The 18,421-nt window shown below is 30.8% G+C and overlaps 1 protein-coding gene across 1 annotated transcript in view; it reads right to left on the minus strand.

Moving 5' to 3' along the window:
- The window catches only part of LOC111698148 (transient receptor potential cation channel protein painless), a 46,065-nt gene that overhangs the window by 26,786 nt on the left and 858 nt on the right, over nucleotides 1–18,421 (minus strand). Inside the window, exons 2-23 of the mRNA XM_023468406.1 lie at nucleotides 18,051–18,116; nucleotides 17,347–17,400; nucleotides 16,281–16,392; nucleotides 13,774–13,846; nucleotides 12,565–12,680; nucleotides 11,730–11,823; nucleotides 11,293–11,329; nucleotides 9,965–10,038; nucleotides 9,648–9,684; nucleotides 9,185–9,308; nucleotides 8,940–8,995; nucleotides 8,343–8,429; nucleotides 8,066–8,155; nucleotides 6,742–6,806; nucleotides 5,694–5,786; nucleotides 5,431–5,496; nucleotides 4,534–4,583; nucleotides 3,881–3,951; nucleotides 2,915–3,004; nucleotides 2,198–2,262; nucleotides 1,550–1,624; nucleotides 1,029–1,118 (exon numbers count right to left, since the gene is read on the minus strand). Coding sequence (XP_023324174.1) covers nucleotides 1,029–1,118; nucleotides 1,550–1,624; nucleotides 2,198–2,262; nucleotides 2,915–3,004; nucleotides 3,881–3,951; nucleotides 4,534–4,583; nucleotides 5,431–5,496; nucleotides 5,694–5,786; nucleotides 6,742–6,806; nucleotides 8,066–8,155; nucleotides 8,343–8,429; nucleotides 8,940–8,995; nucleotides 9,185–9,308; nucleotides 9,648–9,684; nucleotides 9,965–10,038; nucleotides 11,293–11,329; nucleotides 11,730–11,823; nucleotides 12,565–12,680; nucleotides 13,774–13,846; nucleotides 16,281–16,392; nucleotides 17,347–17,400; nucleotides 18,051–18,116 — 1,685 coding nt within the window. The remainder of the gene's footprint in view (nucleotides 1–1,028; nucleotides 1,119–1,549; nucleotides 1,625–2,197; nucleotides 2,263–2,914; nucleotides 3,005–3,880; nucleotides 3,952–4,533; nucleotides 4,584–5,430; nucleotides 5,497–5,693; nucleotides 5,787–6,741; nucleotides 6,807–8,065; nucleotides 8,156–8,342; nucleotides 8,430–8,939; nucleotides 8,996–9,184; nucleotides 9,309–9,647; nucleotides 9,685–9,964; nucleotides 10,039–11,292; nucleotides 11,330–11,729; nucleotides 11,824–12,564; nucleotides 12,681–13,773; nucleotides 13,847–16,280; nucleotides 16,393–17,346; nucleotides 17,401–18,050; nucleotides 18,117–18,421) is intronic.

Here is an 18,421-nt window from a genome sequence, read left to right on the forward strand (position 1 = left end):
TTCTGATTGAAATAATATTATATCACAATTATATAAAATTCATCCGTATTTTGGAATAAAAGAATTAAGAATATTTTATGCATGCAATTCTGAAATCCAATAAATTCTGCTGCTATATCCTCAAATTGCACTACATCTATAATTTGCAAAGAGAATGTGAACTAGGGAAATTAACTCGATTAATCAAATAATATCCAAGAAAAAGAGATAAAGACGGAAAATTATTGTTTTTTTGCTACTTCATATATTTTTTCCCGTACTGGAAATGCGCAAGCTACTTTTGTACAGAACCCTCGATCTTGAAAATAAAACTTTTTAAAATATTTAAACATGAATATCTAATTGTAGAGAACCCTCGATCTTGAAAATAAAACTTTTTAAAATATTTAAACATGAATATCTAATTGATCAGACAAAGCTATTAAGAGTACCCTTGTTAATCGGACATCGGACATCGGAGGGTCACTTGAAATTTCGCTTACAGTCTTTTTAAAATGCGTTGTCTGATCAAAATTGTTTAATATATTTATATATCTACCTTCTCTTTAAACATTTGGATGAAAGGAATTGAGTCTTTGCCACAAACTTAAATTATCTATATTTTTCCAGTCTGATCATGCGAACCTTTCATATTTCAAACTTAAGTTATTCGATCTTACAGATGGCATAGTTTGAAATATCTAGGGTCTACGACATAGGGTTGCAAAGATATAGGGATTATAAAATCAGAGTTTGTGGCAAAGACTCAATTCCTTTCTAATTGGCTTAGTTGCAAGTATAGGTTAAAAAAATGACGATATCTTCCACTTTATAAATGAGATCAAGATTTCAAGGAAATATATGATTTACAGAGACAGTCCTATTAAAATGATTAAACACTAGCTTGGGAATCAAGCTATGAACATGTCCATGGGTCTCCAAATTTCCCCAATAAAAAGTTGAGGCGAATCAGTCCAGTGATTCCTAAGTTATGAGAGGGCATACAAACAAACAAACAAGAAAGATTACTACTTTATATTTATAGATACCTTATCGCTGGTTTCTGACCAACCCCTCCGAACTGTTCAAAGATGAACCAAGTTAGAATAAAAACGTACAGTAGGTACAACCGTAGGTTCCTGCAGTACAATTGTAGGTTTATTATACAGAGTTACCCACAAAGGAGGAGACTAAGAATACGACCAGAAACTCTCAAAATATGATAATCCCAAGTTTAAATCTAATCTTCTGTCTTAAATTTAGTATTTAATTGCATATTTTATGATTTTAAAAAGAAAAAAAAGTTGATATTGGCAAGGAGTCATGAGTAGCATAAATTCGCTTAAGTCGTCTCTGAAGTCTCATCCTTTGTGGGTAACCCAGTACGTTTACCACTAATCACTAAAATTCACTAGTTTTGCCTAGTATTCATAAAATGATTCAAATTGATAAATATACAATATTTATAAAATGAAAATTAACAATGTTTTAAACATTTATCTTTAAACTTTAAAATTTTCTTAATAAATCTAAGATGGTAAAAAAGTGTAAAAAAAAGGGAAAAAATAACCTGTTAAAGTAAGGTCGCATTCTTTCCCATTTGAACCAGAGAAAACTTGTGATCACTGGGTGCTTCAAAAGATGTCTTAAATATATTTATTTAAAATGTTTACTTTTAATCGGAAGCCAAGGGAGGGGCAAGAGAATATGGCATCCTTGTAGGAAAAAAGGGTAATCATAATTCTCGTATTTATATAATGAATTGCTGATACTAAAACAATTAAATAAATAGTAGCAGATAAGGTCTTTCTAATTTTTATCCTTTTTTTAGATGGAAGATTAAGTTTTTATTTAAATATAAACGAATTGACTATTTTCCACAAACTTAAAGCTTTTGATTCCTAATTTTATGCAACGTGATGGTGTAAACTTTCGATATTTTAAACTCAGATTATTTAATCTAACAGAAATCATATCTTAAAATATCTCTAAGGTCTACGACATTGGATTGCAAAGATATAGGAATTAGAAAATCAAAGTTTGTGGGAAAGACTCAATTCCTTTGAATTAGAAAATTTAACACTTGGCTTATATACTACCATCTTTTTCGATCATATCTTATAATAAAAATCTTTTAGTAATTTAATAGTTTTTTCTTCTTGCGCAGTTTACAAATAAAAATTTTTTTGAAAAAAATGCTTAAATAAATGTAATAAACCTGTGCTGTTTACTTTGTCCCATATACCAAAGGGATTCTGTTTCAGGCAAAGCTGTCTTTCTCTCCTAGAAAACAATGGAATGAACCAAAAAAAGAGATTTCTTTTGAAAAAAAAACACCAAGACATGTTCAAATTCCAAATAGCAAAGAACACTGGAAACTGCGGTTCCTTTCAAGTGTCGAACTGGCTGTTTTTTACCTGAAGCAGGGTGTAAATGTACATTTAACAGCTTTTTACAGACTATAGAGAGAAAAATGGTACATTCTACTAAATAAAAAATACCCTTCTGTTTAGATTGAAAATAATTGGATTACTATAAATTTATTTTGTATTCGGCACTAGCCCTTTATTCTGGCAATCCCAAATCCCTGCTCGTAGCAGAAATACTTTGTTTGCTTTTGTTATTCAGCGCCAAAGTCCATTTATTTTATTATGTTGTTGTTTTTATTTTGTATTATTATGTTTTATTTAATCTTTATAACATTTTGTACGCATCAGAGCTAAATTTGTAACGGTCGATCAGACCTTTAAGCCCTTGACCGTATTGTGAAAAAAGCATCATAAATTCATATGTTGAAATAAATTATTAATTTATTATCATATTATTATCAATACTATCATTATTATTTTTTTTAAACCAAGCCCCCCCATTCATATGTAATGTATCAGGGGGGACTTTAAAAAAAGGGTTTAAAATTATTGATTAAAAATCTTGCCTTGTTATCATTTATCTTGTTAACCTCCTGGTTTAGTGGCTGAAGCGCTTCATCTAGTTCAAGGGGAGGACGGTAGGGCTCAGGTAGACTCTAAACACAATCAGATCTTTATTATCAGTTCTAAAATCGGCATTGATTGCTAAGATCGTTATTCTCAGTTCTAAGATAGTTATTGTCAGTTCTAAGATCGCTATCATTCGAAGGTCGCATAGTCAGTTCTTAGATCGTTATTTTCAGTTCTTTGATCGCTATGGTTCTAAGGTTGTTTTTGGTCATTTCTAAGAACGCTATTGCCAATTCTAAGACCATTATTGCCTGTTATAAGATAATCATTGTTCTAAGGTTATTATTGCCAGTTCTGTGATAGCATTCGTTCTTGGGTCGCTATTGTTATAAGGTCGTTATTGCCAATTCCAAGGTATTGCCAGTTATAATATCATTATTCTCCGTTCTTAGATCGTGATTGCCAGTTATATGATCGTCAAGGTTCTAAGCTCGTTTTTGCCTGTTTTGAGATCGGTATTGTTCTAAAGTCGTTTTCGTCAGTTCTAAGATCGTTATTCTCTGTTCTTAGATCAGCATTGCAGTTTTAAGATCATTATTGCCAGTCGTTTTTGTCATTTATAAGATCGTTAATGCCAGTTTTAAGATCGCTTTTGTCAGTTCTAAGATTATTATTTCCAATTCTAAGATCGTTATTCTCAGTTCTAAGATCGTTATTGACAGTTCTAAGATCGTTATTACCAGTTCTAACTTCTCAGATTGTAATTGCCAGTTCTGGATTGTTATTTTTGGTTTTTAGATCATTATTGCCAGTTCCTAGATCGTTATTCTATTTTCTAGTATCGTTATTGCAAGTTCTAACTTCTTAGATTGTTATTGCCAGTTCTAAGATCGTTATTGTTCTAAGGTCGTTATTGCCAGTTCTAAGATCATTATTACATTCTACGACTGTAAATCTCTGACCTGTGGATCTGGGGCCAAAAAAGAATATTTGAAAGTCAAAGAAAACTCTTTATCATGAACTTCACCATCGCCTTATCAATGTTATTATTATTATTAATATTAATTTTATAGGAATAAGTATTATTATTATCATTATTATTATTATTAATACTAATTTTATAGGAATAAGTATTATTATTATCATTATTATTATTATCAATATTATCAGCAGTAGTAGTAGTACCGTATTATCATTATTATCATTATTAATATCATCAGCAGTAGTAGTAGTACAGTATTATTATTATTATTATTATTACCAACAGTCAAACGCATAATTCAAAAGAAAAATATTATATAAGCGTGATTAGTATTTCCAAAAAGTGCTACATTTGACCCAGGTTGGTACAGCTTATGTACCAAAAAAAACTATGTTTTTCACTTATTGCCAAATCAGGACCAAATAATCATTTTAAATTTAGTCCTATATTTAATCTGATAATTTATTTTGTGGGAAAAACTAAACATAATTCATTATTTTTTTTCATTTTAACTAATTTTTTGAAAAGAACTAACTGTGAATTTTATTGAATTGATTTGTAAGAATTGTTTCCTGAAATTCTATTATTTTTAAATTCTTGATAAAATAATAAATATAATATTAATTAAATTACCAATTATACAGTCTTGGTCCAAGAATTCTTCCAGCAGACGTGGACAAATCCTATTTTTAATTTAAACTTTTAAAATTCAATTTAACATTTAAACCGAATTTTAGGATGTCCAATCCTTTAAGTTACATAGGACTAGGGTTTCAATCGAACGAAAAGTTTCGCGAAAAAATGCAAAAATTTTCGCTCGTATTTCGCAAACTTTACGTGAAAAATATGGAAGCAAAGAATTTTAAATTCAAAATTTTTTCGCAAAATTTTTGCATTTTTCATTTCGCGAAATATACTAAATTTTTGCGAAACGATTTTCCTTGTTCGCTGGAAACCCTCCACATAGGACTGGGCAAAGAACTGTTAAGGAACCGGAGGTTTTTAAAAAATTAACAGAAAGCCCGTTAACGAGCGGCAAAAACATTAAATTTTATATTGTTAACAAATGGAAATATTTGTTTTTAAAGTCAAGAATTAACTATTGAAAAAAAAGGAAACGGATGTATTTAAAAATCGGTGAATCTCGTTTTTTTAGGCTTAAAATTGCATGAAACATGCCTCGCTGATTTGTTGAACTAAAAAAATGTTATGCATTTTGATGGGTTTTTTACGTGTTTTGATGTTTTCTAATGTTTGTCCAGCTATTTTTACATAAATTAATAGTTAACTATTCACATAGTCACATAGTTAACTAATAGTTAACTATGTGACGATAATGCTGTTATTAATATTGAGATGGTTGGGAAAATACCGCTCAGGAAACGAACATTCCGTTTTCCTAAAAAAACAAACAGCTACCAGAAAAAAATGTAACAATTTTAACTGACTGTTAACAAACGGAAAAAGTCAGAAAGTGCCCAGCACTAGTTACATAAATAAATAGTAACATAACCATCTATTAAATTCTACCTTGAAATAGGTATCTCTCCCCACATATTCTTTATTCCAATGTTTGCTCCTCGTCTCAGCAAAGCTCTGAAAGTAAATAAGTGACCTTCCATGCAAATATGACAAAGCCCGATTCACAACGATACCCTGAAAACCATCGACTGATCAATGTTATGTTAATATTATTTAAATTAATCTACAGAAAACGTGTATTTACAAAAAATATGAGTAAAATTTTAATAATAAAATTTATTTATCTATTATAATTATTTGAGTTATTTTACCTCACGACATTTTGGGAACATTTCTCCGTAGCGTAATGGAGAGGGGTAACACCGGTCAAATCCTTTCTGTTCAGAACCAGGTCAATACTGCGCCTGCAAATACTTATTTACAGTCGTCGTCGTATATATCAATACAATAAAGACGACTTTATATTCAAATTCTGTTTCCTAACTAGCTTTCAAGCAGCGTGGAAACAAAGATATATATCCGATTCTCTTTATTTAGATGTAAGCTTCTAATTTGAAAAATGCTTGTTAAAAATCAGAATCTAAAGCCTAGAAACAAAAGTCGTCTTTAGTGAATTGATATAAACCCCGGATACTGTAACTTTAACTGTAAGTTTTCCGGAGTAAAAAAAGAGGGAAAATTGCACTCTTCCCATTCTTAGATAAAACTTTAACATAAGTGAATTTTGAAGAAAATCAATCGAAAGCCTAACAGGGTTTCCATCGAAATTTTTGTTGAACGAAATTCGCGAAAATGAACGAACGAAATTTTTTCATTTTCGTTCAATATTTTTGTGAATTTCGATGTATTTTCGACGAAATGTTCGACCTCATTTTCGCGAAATTTTTGTTCAATTTTCGTTCGATAAAAATCGAAATATTTCGCATCAAGAAGATTATATTTTTGCGAGAAAAATTAGATATTGAAGGAAAGGTCGAAAATTTTAACGAATTTCGCAAAAATTTCGAACGAATTCCTGAAAGTTTTGTACAAATCTCGTGAATTTCGAGAATTTCGCGAAAATGCCGAACGAATTTCGCAAATTACTCAAACAATTTTTAACGAAAATTTTAGTTTTCGTACACATTTTCGTTGGCTGAACGAAATTTTCGCGAAAGAGATTGAACGAACATTTTTAAACACTATAAAGCTTAAACCAGTAAAAAAAATTCCGGTTTACGTTTTACCAGAAAATAAAAAAATTAAGTAAAAGCTTTGTTTAATTTTCTTTTTAAAGAATGTGATTTTTAAAAATTTTCTTGAGAGCACATTATGGCCAGAAAAAAATATCCAAAATCTAAAAATACGTAATGACAATACCTGATTTTAATGTCGTCTTTGTTAAACAGAATTTCAAGGAATCTCGAAAAATCTTCCTCAATATCCTATAACAGGTCTAAAATGATTAATATGTCTCAATGAAGATCATATATGAAGATTATATAAAATATAATATGAAGATTATATAAAATATAATATGAAGATTATATAAAATATAATATGAAGATTATATAAAATATAATATGAAGATTATATAAAATATAATATGAAGATTATATAAAATATAATATTGTGGAAGACGATGCCTGGCCGCGTTGAACAAGTTCCACAAAATTCAACAGAATGAGATAGAACGGATACGGGGCATAGTACTGATAAAACACTACATGTGTGATATCATTATTAACTCTAGTTCTGAACCCTCTAGTAATAAGTTATAAGAAATATATATACTGGAAGTTATTTATGCGTTTTTATTAGAGTCTGACTCACGTCCTCTATAATATGAAGATTATATAAAATATAATGAAGATTATATAAAAGGTTAAGCTTCCTAGAAAAATTCTTTTAAAGCCCATGATCTTATCCCGACATCTTGGCAACCTAATATTAAATTTAACGAGTAAGTATTTGAACTCTATGTTTGAGAAAAATTATCAGTTTCTTTTAAAATTTGTTTAACAAATAAAAATCGGGTATTACAACGTACTATGTTTAAAATAAATGATTGAGTTCAGTCTCTATACCATATTTCTATTTTACAGTACAATACACATATATGCTAATTACATTGTTAGCTGAAACATTGCAATACAATACTATTAATAATTGAGAACGCAGTACAACAAAGTTCAGGCAGTACAACTTACTATACAGTACAATACAATACAATACAAAACAGTACAATACAGTATATTACAGTACAATACAGTACAATAGAATACAATACAGTACTATACAGTATATTACAGTACAATACAGTACAATACAGCACAGTAAGTACAACACAGTATACTACAGATAAATACATTATAATAAAGTACAATTCAGTGCAATACAGTACAATAAGGTACAATATAGTACAAGACAGTATATTACAGTACAATACAGTACAATACAGTACAATAGAGTACCCCATAGTATACTACAGTTTAAAACATTATAATAAAGCACAATTCAGTACAATACAGTACAACAAGGTACAATACAGTACAATAGAGTACAATACAGTACAATAAAGTATATTACAGTACAATACAGTATATTACAATACAATACAGTACAATAAAGTATATTACAGTACAATACAGTATATTACAATACAATACAGTACAATACAGTACAATGCATTTTAGATAATTACCTTATTGTAATTCTTGAGTAGACAATGCAGTACAGTTTCCTCTGTTCTCTCTTTAACTTGGCTCATCTCAGCTCCTGCTCTAACCAGCACCTGCACAATACAGGAATACTTAAACTGATTGTTCAGAGATTAGAAAAAAATGTTTCAGATAGCAGTTTTTTTTAAAGGGGATGTCCTATTTAGAAAAATAAAATACTTATTTATTATAACTTCTATATAAAAAAAAACAGAAATAATTTGATGCCAGTAAATCCCAAGTCTTGAAAAAAAGTTGTACCTGTGCCAGTCTATAATCTGATCTCTCCGCCGCATCAAGAATTGGACAAGACAAAGAACCGGATCCAAACCGGTTTGGGTCAGCGTTCTAACAAGATGGCGACGAATAAAAAAAATATTTATTTAAAATTTCGTTTAAATTTGGAAAGACCTAAATACTTGAGTGCAACAATGTAAAATTTTACCCACAAAGAATGAGAAATTAATTTTATTAAATATTATAACTAAAAGACCAGATTTAACCTTCGAATCATCAAATCTATGGAATTTTAGGTTGTAATTAAAGTCTCATCCTTTGTTTGTATCATTTACTATCAGAAAAATTTAAACCAATGAAAATTTAACCAATGGAAATTTAAACCCCCAAGGGAGTCAATGATAAACCCGAATGCAATGCATAGCACAATGATTTATCATTAAATACTGATGGGGTTTAAATTTTTGTATTATGTCATCGAAATCCTATTGTTATTTATTTAATAAATATACAGTAAATTAATTTCTTTATTCTTTTTTATATTTCTTCCTAACATCTTGCAACTGTCATATTCAATTATATGATTTCATTGTTAGATCATTTTTGTCGTTTTCAGCCTTCCTTATTGAAGAGTACTTGGGCAAAGTCATGAAGGCCTTTTCTGCAACACTTCTCAACTAAAAAAATCAGGATTACGGCAAATGAAAAAGGTTATAAAAAATCTTTGAAAAAATTGCTCATCAAAGTAGCATTTTTCAACGTTTCAGATGCTAATCCTAATATACCTTAAAGTTTTGAAATTATTTCCCCTTGATGTTCTTTAAAAATATATATATATATATACAAGCCTGTAATTATAAAAATACCTAAATCCTCGAATCCTCTGCTGGCATCGTGTACACTTAAACTAAGATGGCGGAACTCAAGGAACAGCTGATGAAGGTTTAAAGAATCCGGGGATACATTCGATACAATGGTTATCATCCTTTCCTAGAGCATGGAAACTTATAGACTTGTAAGATAACTTTACATAAAAACGTCTCATTTTTTTTAAAAAGCAAACAGATATGATCACTTCCCCTCTTCCTTTAAGACAATGCATGCTTGTAAACATATAAAACGAGAAATACAACATTGGACTTCGATTTATCTCTTTCAATTGATTTTATTAGATTTTGAAAAACATTCATATGGGAGATGATTATCAAAAAAGGGCCTAACCAATAATCATCTTTTTATTTTCCCTCTGGAAACTTTCATAATAATTCGCCGCCCCATCAGGAGAAATATGTACGGTGTACCCCAACGGTAAAATTGTATTTTACTCACCTTGACATTATCTTCGCGTTGTCGAGGTTTCTTAACCCTTTTTTCCAAAAATATATTGTCAAAACTTCACTAATTTAGATTTTTATATCAGAAAAATTCCAAAGATAAATTTATCTTATTTGTTAAAGTTAAGTTGCATAAGTAAATTTCTTAAGAAAAAAATATGAAAATGGCTTTAAGTTGTTTTTGTTTTTTTTTGAATTGCGAATTTTAGTTTTTACAAATATAAAATGACAATATGATTCAGAATAGTTTAAAATTCTCCAGCTTGTACCTAGTTATAAACAGTAAAAAAGTTAAATTTTAACAATACATTCCTTATAGTCCTTAGCTGAAGTTGGGGTAGGTTTTCCTTTATAAAATCTTCCACAGTTTTGCTAGTTCTGCCGACCTAGAAATATCAAAGAGATTAGATAAGAATAGAGTGGAATTAAGAAGAACAATGAGTAAAACCGCCATTTTATTGTACTGTTTCCATTCTGCAGGTGTACTTCACACATTTGTTCATCTATCCTTATTGACTCTGGAACATCTTTTTATAGAAAGTTCTTGAAAAATAATTAATTTTCTCTAAATCTGTATTATGGTGATGTACTGCGATAAATTAGTGAAGATGTTCATGAATTGTACACTTTGAACTTCTTTCCAGGCTCAAAGGGACTTAAACAATTCATACCATGGCACAGTCTTATTTCCCTTCTATTCTAATCTCTGTTCTGTGAGAAATATAGAAAAGTAAAATAAATCCAGACACCTGGGAGAAGTTTCATACATTTTTAAGACATGGGTTGACTTTAAAGTGTCGCAACCATAGAAAATAAATAAACATAGATAGCTTATGTACGCAAAATCACCAAGAATTGTACAGTCCGCGAACTCATACTTCTAGGGGTCAAAGTGTACTTCAATGATAAGCGGGGTGGTTTGATGTTTTAATGGATTTCATAATAGAGTGTAAAATAACTCAGGGACTGGCTATTTGAACAACAATATTTCACTGAGCAATATATCATATTGACGAGAACTGAAGAAGGACATGAGAAGGACTAAACTAACTTAAATTTCTCTCTACAGAACTCATGTACACCACAAGTACTGAATGACATAAGAACAGCCAATGTTCACAACCGACCTAATTAATCTATATAATAAGAATATCTTTAAAATATCTCTGTACATTTAAACCTTCAAGATGAAAAATGTCGTCTTATGCGCAATCTATCTTTATCTATGGTCGCAACGCCTTTATTTAACCTCGCAAACTCAAAAAACTTTAATTTGAAGCGTCCGCAACCTTTGAATCACTTTGTATTATTTACAACTCTATCCTCTGTTAGCTTTTGTTGGCAAAACAGGGCTTTATCTTATACTTCATTCTGTGAATTAATTCTTTTGATAAAAACTTTTAAATTTAAAAAATATTTTTAAAAAATGATAACCTTCCCTTTTTTTTGGTAAAATCTAGTTTTAGAATAAAAGACTCTGCAATGTCTCCTTCCCTCTTCGTTACCTCCATAAAATAAGTATCACTAAAATCATTTCAATATAAATTCCATGACCATTGAACAATGAACATATTTAATATTAAGTAACCATAATAGTAAAAATATTTCATATTCGAGCAAAAAATAATCCTTAATAATACCTTAATGTCAAAAGCAGCTCCATTTTCAATCAGTTTCCTTATATGGTGAAAAATGAGAAAAATATTGGAAAATTTTTCAACTATTTTGTAGATATTTGCTTTAAATTGTAACCTCTAACATTTTATAGATCCAATTAAAAAAACTTTATTGTTGAAGGAACTGAATTTTTGTAAAAAATTCTAATTTTCTGATATCCATATCGTTGCAACCTAATGGTGTAAACCTTTCAAACTTAATCTACTTTATTTACATTTACATTTTGAAATATTAAAGGTTTACGACATCGGGTTACAAAGATATATGCATTAACAAATCTGCAAGCTTGTGGCAAAACTCAACGAACAGTTTAGAGTGAATAACTCAGATTTGTTAAAAAACTCAAATCTAGAAAAATGACAGTTGTGTTTTCCAAACTACTTTTAGTCATTTTCTATCCCTGACAGCAGATTCATTTTTCTTCTTTGCTGCCAGGTAGAGAGGACTGACCGTGCTGCTACAATCCAGGCAGTTCACATCAATACCCTCACAACCTTCATGGTGTTAGACATAGGTTTATAACTATACAGATAGACAAATATCTATCGTATTTTCAAGATTTAAGTGCTTTTCGTTCACAGTAATCCTTATGTAGAAGCCAAAACGAGTTACGCGTATGCAGCGCTGAATTTTAAGACATAGAGAGTGCATGCGCGTAACTCCTTTGAGCTTTTGACTTAGTGTTATTGTGAACGAAAAAATGCCTAAATCTTGAAATGACGACATCTAGTGTTCGATCTGTATTGTTATTAATCTATGCGCTAAACATACAAAGGGATTGATGAGATAATTACTCCATTTAACGAGAAGCTTGTTCATTGTCCAATTCCCCCCTTAAGGTTACTGAATATGAAAAACCAATGAATGAAAAAAAACTCAATTTCAGTTCGAAAAACAATGATATCTCATTCATTCTTGATCAATTTTCAAGGGTTTTGAACCGGACTATCAACATTAAAATTGCAGGGATCTCTTGAAATTAACATCTTTATTATTGGCCCTTAATTATGTTGGATTTCTTGAGACTTGTTACAGATACAAATAATTTATATTTCTCAATTTTTGGATTTTTACACTCTATAAAAAGATTTAAGCAACTGCAATTCGCAAAATGTATTGCAGAAAAAAACTTCAGTTTTCCAATACACCAATATGTCGAGTCACATGAAAAAACACGTACACTCCCTTTTACGTAATTAATAGATTAATAGATTGATAAATTGATTGATTATTACCAAGAAGAATGTCTAAACACTGTAAATGATTGTCTGTAGGATTATCAGCAACTAGATGAAGAGCAGTATATCCTCGTTTCAATCTTCCAGAGCGGGAGTTCACATCAAACTCAGTCCTAGAAGACAGTAACCGAACTTTAATTTCCTACCCCCTATTTCTTTGTAACGTTATGGTGTAAACCTTTGATGTAGATTATTCATCGGTTGAAATATCAAAGGTCTACAACATTGCAAGTTTCTCAGATTATAAGGATCAGAAAATTTGAGTTTGTGGTGAAAAATCAATTCATTTAAATACATTTATAGGAACTGTCGTTTCAAGTAACCTTTCATTTAAAAGAGGGCTTTCTAACGGTTTTCGTTAAACCTGTACTGGACCATTCTTTAAGGGAATTCTTGAGTACCTCGGGGGTAACAAATTCATTTTTTTTTCGAAATTATAATTTTTTTTACAAAAATAATTTTTTAGTTCATTTTTTAAAAATTCCACGGGCAACGCTGGGCACTTCAGCTAGTTGTTTTAATGCAAAAATGTGGAATAATCAACGTTCATATAGCGTTTAAAGCTTTAAGGGAGTGGACACGAAAGACAAAGAGGGGGTTATTATACTAGCCCAAAACTCAATTTTTTAAACCAACATTAAACCTTTTAAAAGAAATTTAATGATAACTGTTCTCCAAGTATCCTTTAATTCTGTATCTTGTGAATACAAATAAAATTAAGTAACAAAAGCGTTGTCAGGAGATAAAAGTAAAAATTATGAATAAAACGTTACAATAAATGTGCTTGCCAGCCGGATCGCTTCACGTACGAGTGTGCTAGAGAGTCGGGAAACCCGTCGGTTGCAGGGTGCAATTTAAACTACCCTTTCGTGTACCCTTTATGCTGTATTATTATGTATCCAAAGCAGAATTATTTTGATAAATCTAGTTTATGAATATTAATAATTTTTCTATCAGTTTCCTGCAGTAACTGTGGAAAAGTGTACTGGGTAAGCGATTTTATCAATAGAGTGAAGACGTATTTAGATTTCAATTTTGATTAATAATAAGCTTTTAAACAGTAAGGATACAGGATACACATTAACATGGAAACAAAGAGAAGCTTCTCTTTGAGTACTTGAAAGCTTGCAATTCGAAAAAAATAGAAAATAGGATTCGTAATGAAATCCGGGTCCAGAGAGCACTCAGCATTCACAAAGTCTATACCTTGAGTTGTCAATGAAGAGTTTAACAATCTCGTGTTTACCAAGAAGGACGGCACGGTGCAATGGCGCATATCCTAAATCAAGACTGTATATTAAGATATTCTGGATGCGCTTCAATGTGATAGAAATGTCGTTTTTGTTTAAATGAAGAGTTAAAATCCTCATGAAATAATAAATTACTAGCTCTGATTTAGCTTCGATTTCCTAAGCTAACTAGGTGAGGTCGTCGTAGCTGAACAAAGCTATAAAATGTCTAACAAACCAAACAAATGTTGCTGGCAAGGTTTTCTTCACTGGTCAGCTGTAAAAAGCGGAAAAAAACTCCCCCCCCCCCCCTCCTTTTACCAGCATCGTTGTCACATACATTTTAAGTGTCCAATGCTATGGAGACGACATTTTTAATACATTGGATTGGTTGGAGTGCATCCAGAATATCTAACCTTACTTTACAACCTTGCTTTAAACACAATTTAACTGTTGCACTTTATCATTGATTTGATAAATATGGTTAAAGGTAATATTTAAACATAAAAAAATAAGGCTACCTAGATTAGAGCTTAAATACTAGTAATAAGACAAATTATTCATTATAAATATACAAACACATGACTTTAGTTTACAAAAGACTTCTTGTGTATAAACTAATATTTGATTATTCAGAAAAATGAAAAAACTAATTTTTTTAAAACCAAACTATTACAAATCTTTTAGACGATTTTGAAAAACTTTAGATTTTTTAACCAAACAAACGATTTTTTCGAACTAACTTTAGTAAACAAAAGTTTTTTTTACAGAAAGAATGCTTATTTTAAACAAAATTTTTAAAAAACAAACGTCTTTTACTGACAAAGCAATTTTATTGAATGCACGATATTTTTGAACAAACGATTTTAATGAACGATCGTTCAGTGAGAATGCAAACAAAATAGATGGAAAGCGAGCAATAATTTGTAGAAAAAAACAAAATTCTTTTTTTTTGAAAAAATAGGGTTCAAGGTTGTCCTGTTCAACAACGATTGTGAAAAAGGCTCTGTATTTCTCAGGAAGGAAAGATGACCGAACTTAATAAATTTATAAATGTGTTCTATTTTAGTTCTATTTCACTTCTAGGAATACGGAAACAACGCTAGCATACCAGGCTAATGTTGTAGAAGAGAATGCATGTGTTTAGTTTGAGAAGACATAATCAATATTGGAATTAAGCCAACCGTCTACCGGAATGGGGGGGGGGGGGTTGTGTCCCCAGTCAGACCCCAAAAAAACGGTGAAATAAGAAAAATGGTCCATGCTATTCTGATAGCACGATTAATTATCGGAGAAATTAAAAAAATGCACTATCAAAAACAATTTCTAAAAATTTCAGATTATTGCACCTTAATAGATTCTAGTACAATAGATGGCAATGTAGAATTTGTACACTCTCAGTACAGCTGTATTCTGTCGTCACAAGTGTCATTTCAGTTTTTGTGTCCGACAAAATCATCAATAATAGTGATAATTTTAGAATAAAGTGCTTTTCTTACAGTAAAATAAGTGCAATGTTATGTGTTCTTTAGTTTCTGTTTTTACACTTTTTTATTTAATCTTGGAAAACATGTCAACTAATATGAAAAAATTTCGCTTTCCTTGTTATATTTGACACTTGTGACGTCGTGTATAATTGGTTAATTTCTCTGTTGCCACCTATTGTACTTGATAATCTATTTGATTGCACCTAATTTTTTGGGAAATTTTTATGTTGCCTTCAGATAAAAATTTGGCTAAGCTAAGGCCAAATAATATTCGTGTTATTTTTGATGTTTTTGGGGAGTTTTCAAAATCTTTGATCGATTTTTGAAATAAGAATACAATTTTAAAGATTTTTTTTTTGGGGGGGGGAGGGGTGTGTGTGTGTAGTACTTTCACTGATAATAAATCGTTTGATCAGATTTGTGAATTTTTTTAATTAGATTCATTATTGTTGGGTCATTTCTGATAAGGTCAATTGCATTAAGCCAAGGTTATAATGCAAGAAAATTTATTTCAGAGGTGCATCGCATCTTTTGTGTTGCAGTGTACTGCCTCTGGGCGGTAATGTAAACACAAGACGGATGTCACAGACTGACATGGGATCCATCTTTCATATAAAAATCAATGAAATATTCTGATCATAGAAAACTATTATGTGAATTATCAAAATTTTCAAAATTCAATGCTTTTATCCTCCTTGGATATTAAACGACCACTGATGATGCATCTATACTTGTTTACAAATTCCGCCCAGAGAGAACTGGTTTCAATAGGTACGCAGAGTAAACTCAACTGCAATTAACTTTCCTTGCATTACAACCTTGCTTAAANTATTGTATTGAGTAGATGAGAATGTACACCTAGACGAACCTGTTATTGTATTGAGTAGATGAGAATGTACACCTAGACGAACCTGTTATTGTATTGAGTAGATGAGAATGTACACCTAGACGAACCTGTTATTGTATTGAGTAGATGAGAATGTACACCTAGACGAACCTGTTATTGTATTGAGTAGATGAGAATGTACACCTAGACGAACAAGAGTTCTAATAAACTCAAGATTATCTTCTTCAACACAGAGTTCTACCAGGTTCAAACTTTTCTCACTCTAATTTGTAAGAATATTAATTATTATTGATTAACAATAATATTTCGCTTTTTTAGGTGAAAGTTTCAATCTAATGTAATGAAAGCAAAGATAATATATATATATATAGATACGCTGGCAGGTAGAAATTTTGAGGTCTTGAGAAAAAGTGCAATCAGCACCATCTCTGTCGTACGCATGGCATTTTATCCTCTGGATTGTTGCTAATTTATCACTTTGTTTATGCGTGATAACACTAAATGCGTACTATAGTATCAACAATGTATACTGCATATTGTACTTAATGAAACAAATTAATCAATGCAAATAAAACTGAGGTAGGAATTTGACTAGACAAAGTTTAAATGTGCAAGTTGTACTGAATGGCATACGTAAATTAACGCAATTTAAATAAAAATTATGACTAAAAAGTACATCGAATCTAGGACAAAGTCCTAATAGCGGACAGGATCCGGTCGAACAATACATCCCATTCAACACTACTATGGTCGGTTGCTCCTGGCTCTTCATGGCTCAGAACTGGCTCATCACCCCCTTAACCCCAAAAACTCAAAATGTAACATGCACATGTAGCTGTTCTTTTTGATTGCATTGTCAGGGCGAAAAATTAGTTTTCTGCTACAAGCAATTTAGGAAGGAGGTTTCTACCTGCCAGCGTATCTATATATATATTATCTTTAAATGAAAGTTAGTTCAGAGTCAAACAAATATGTTTTTGTACTGTACTGTACTGTACTGTACTGTAAAATTGATAATTTGGCTTATATTTTTTCCCGCAGTAGAAATGTGCAAGTCATTTTTGTAAAGAAAGAATAATCAATTCTCACAATTATAAACATTAATATCTAACTTGGACTTGATCCAACGACGCTTTTGAGGGTACCGTAGTAAATCGGGCAATGCCATCCTTGCATTGAGGGTCACTTAAAATTATGCACAAAGTCACTTTAATACCTTTATTGGAGAGTAAATCCAGGACACCTGATCTCTCACACCTTCTTCTACATCCTTAACATAAACCTTGACAAATTTTACAATTTATTATTTTTATATGTCTATATATAAAAAGTTGTTTTCTCTGTTCGTGTGTCTGTTTGTTTGTTGGTCCAATCATAACTCAGAAACCCCTCGACCGATTTGCATCAAATTTTGATGTGGGAACTCTACGGGAATGTTCTTAGCTTGAATCAATAACTCTAAATTGAGTGGGACTTTTAGAGGGAAAAATAGCTAAAATTGTAATTTACGACAAAGCGCGGGTAAGCGGTGGAACTAGCAATGACTACCTTGGGCAATGCTGGGTTCCGAAGCTAGTTTTATTTATTGGTACAAGAAATATAGAAAAAGTCTATTTTAATTTTTCTTGTCGTTATTTTCTTTGTAAAATTTTCCATATGAATTGGTTGTATCGAGTTTCATACTTCTGTTAACTACCTTGTTACAATGAATCAAATTAATTAAATGGAATGCAAAATTGAACATTTCGTTGACGAAAACGTTAATAAAGTCACGAAGTGTTCATGAAAAAATTCTGAACAGTTGAAAAGAATTAAATTAATCTTTGTCTCTGCTTAAGATGCAGCTCAATACTTGATCCCAAGATTCTCAACACACAAGTACTGAATTCAGTTAAAAAAACTAGTAGAACTTTTTTCTACCTTTGTATTGAGTATATCAGTAAACGCCTGTAGATCATTTCCTTTCAATGCCACCAAAGCACCAATCTAGAAGTAAATATTATTATATTAAAAAAATCAAACAAGTCAAAAATGTTTAGATATATACGTCTAAAATTGTTAAAACGGAAGAATCCAAAAATGTTGCTTATCTAAAAATGTAAGAAGAAGGAGAATATATCTACTCCCCCCTCCCCCGGCCTTACCCCCTCCTATCCAATGCTCCTATGTAAAATATTTCCATGACTTTATAAAAATCAAACAAGTCAAAATATTTAGAAATGTGTCTAAAATTGAACCCCTAATTCAAAAATGTTGCTTATCTATAGAAGAGAAAGAATACCCCCCCCCCC

Source organism: Eurytemora carolleeae, unplaced genomic scaffold, assembly GCF_000591075.1.
Source record: "Eurytemora carolleeae unplaced genomic scaffold, Eaff_2.0 scaffold235, whole genome shotgun sequence".
In the NCBI taxonomy this organism is placed as follows: Eukaryota; Metazoa; Arthropoda; class Copepoda; order Calanoida; family Temoridae; genus Eurytemora; species Eurytemora carolleeae.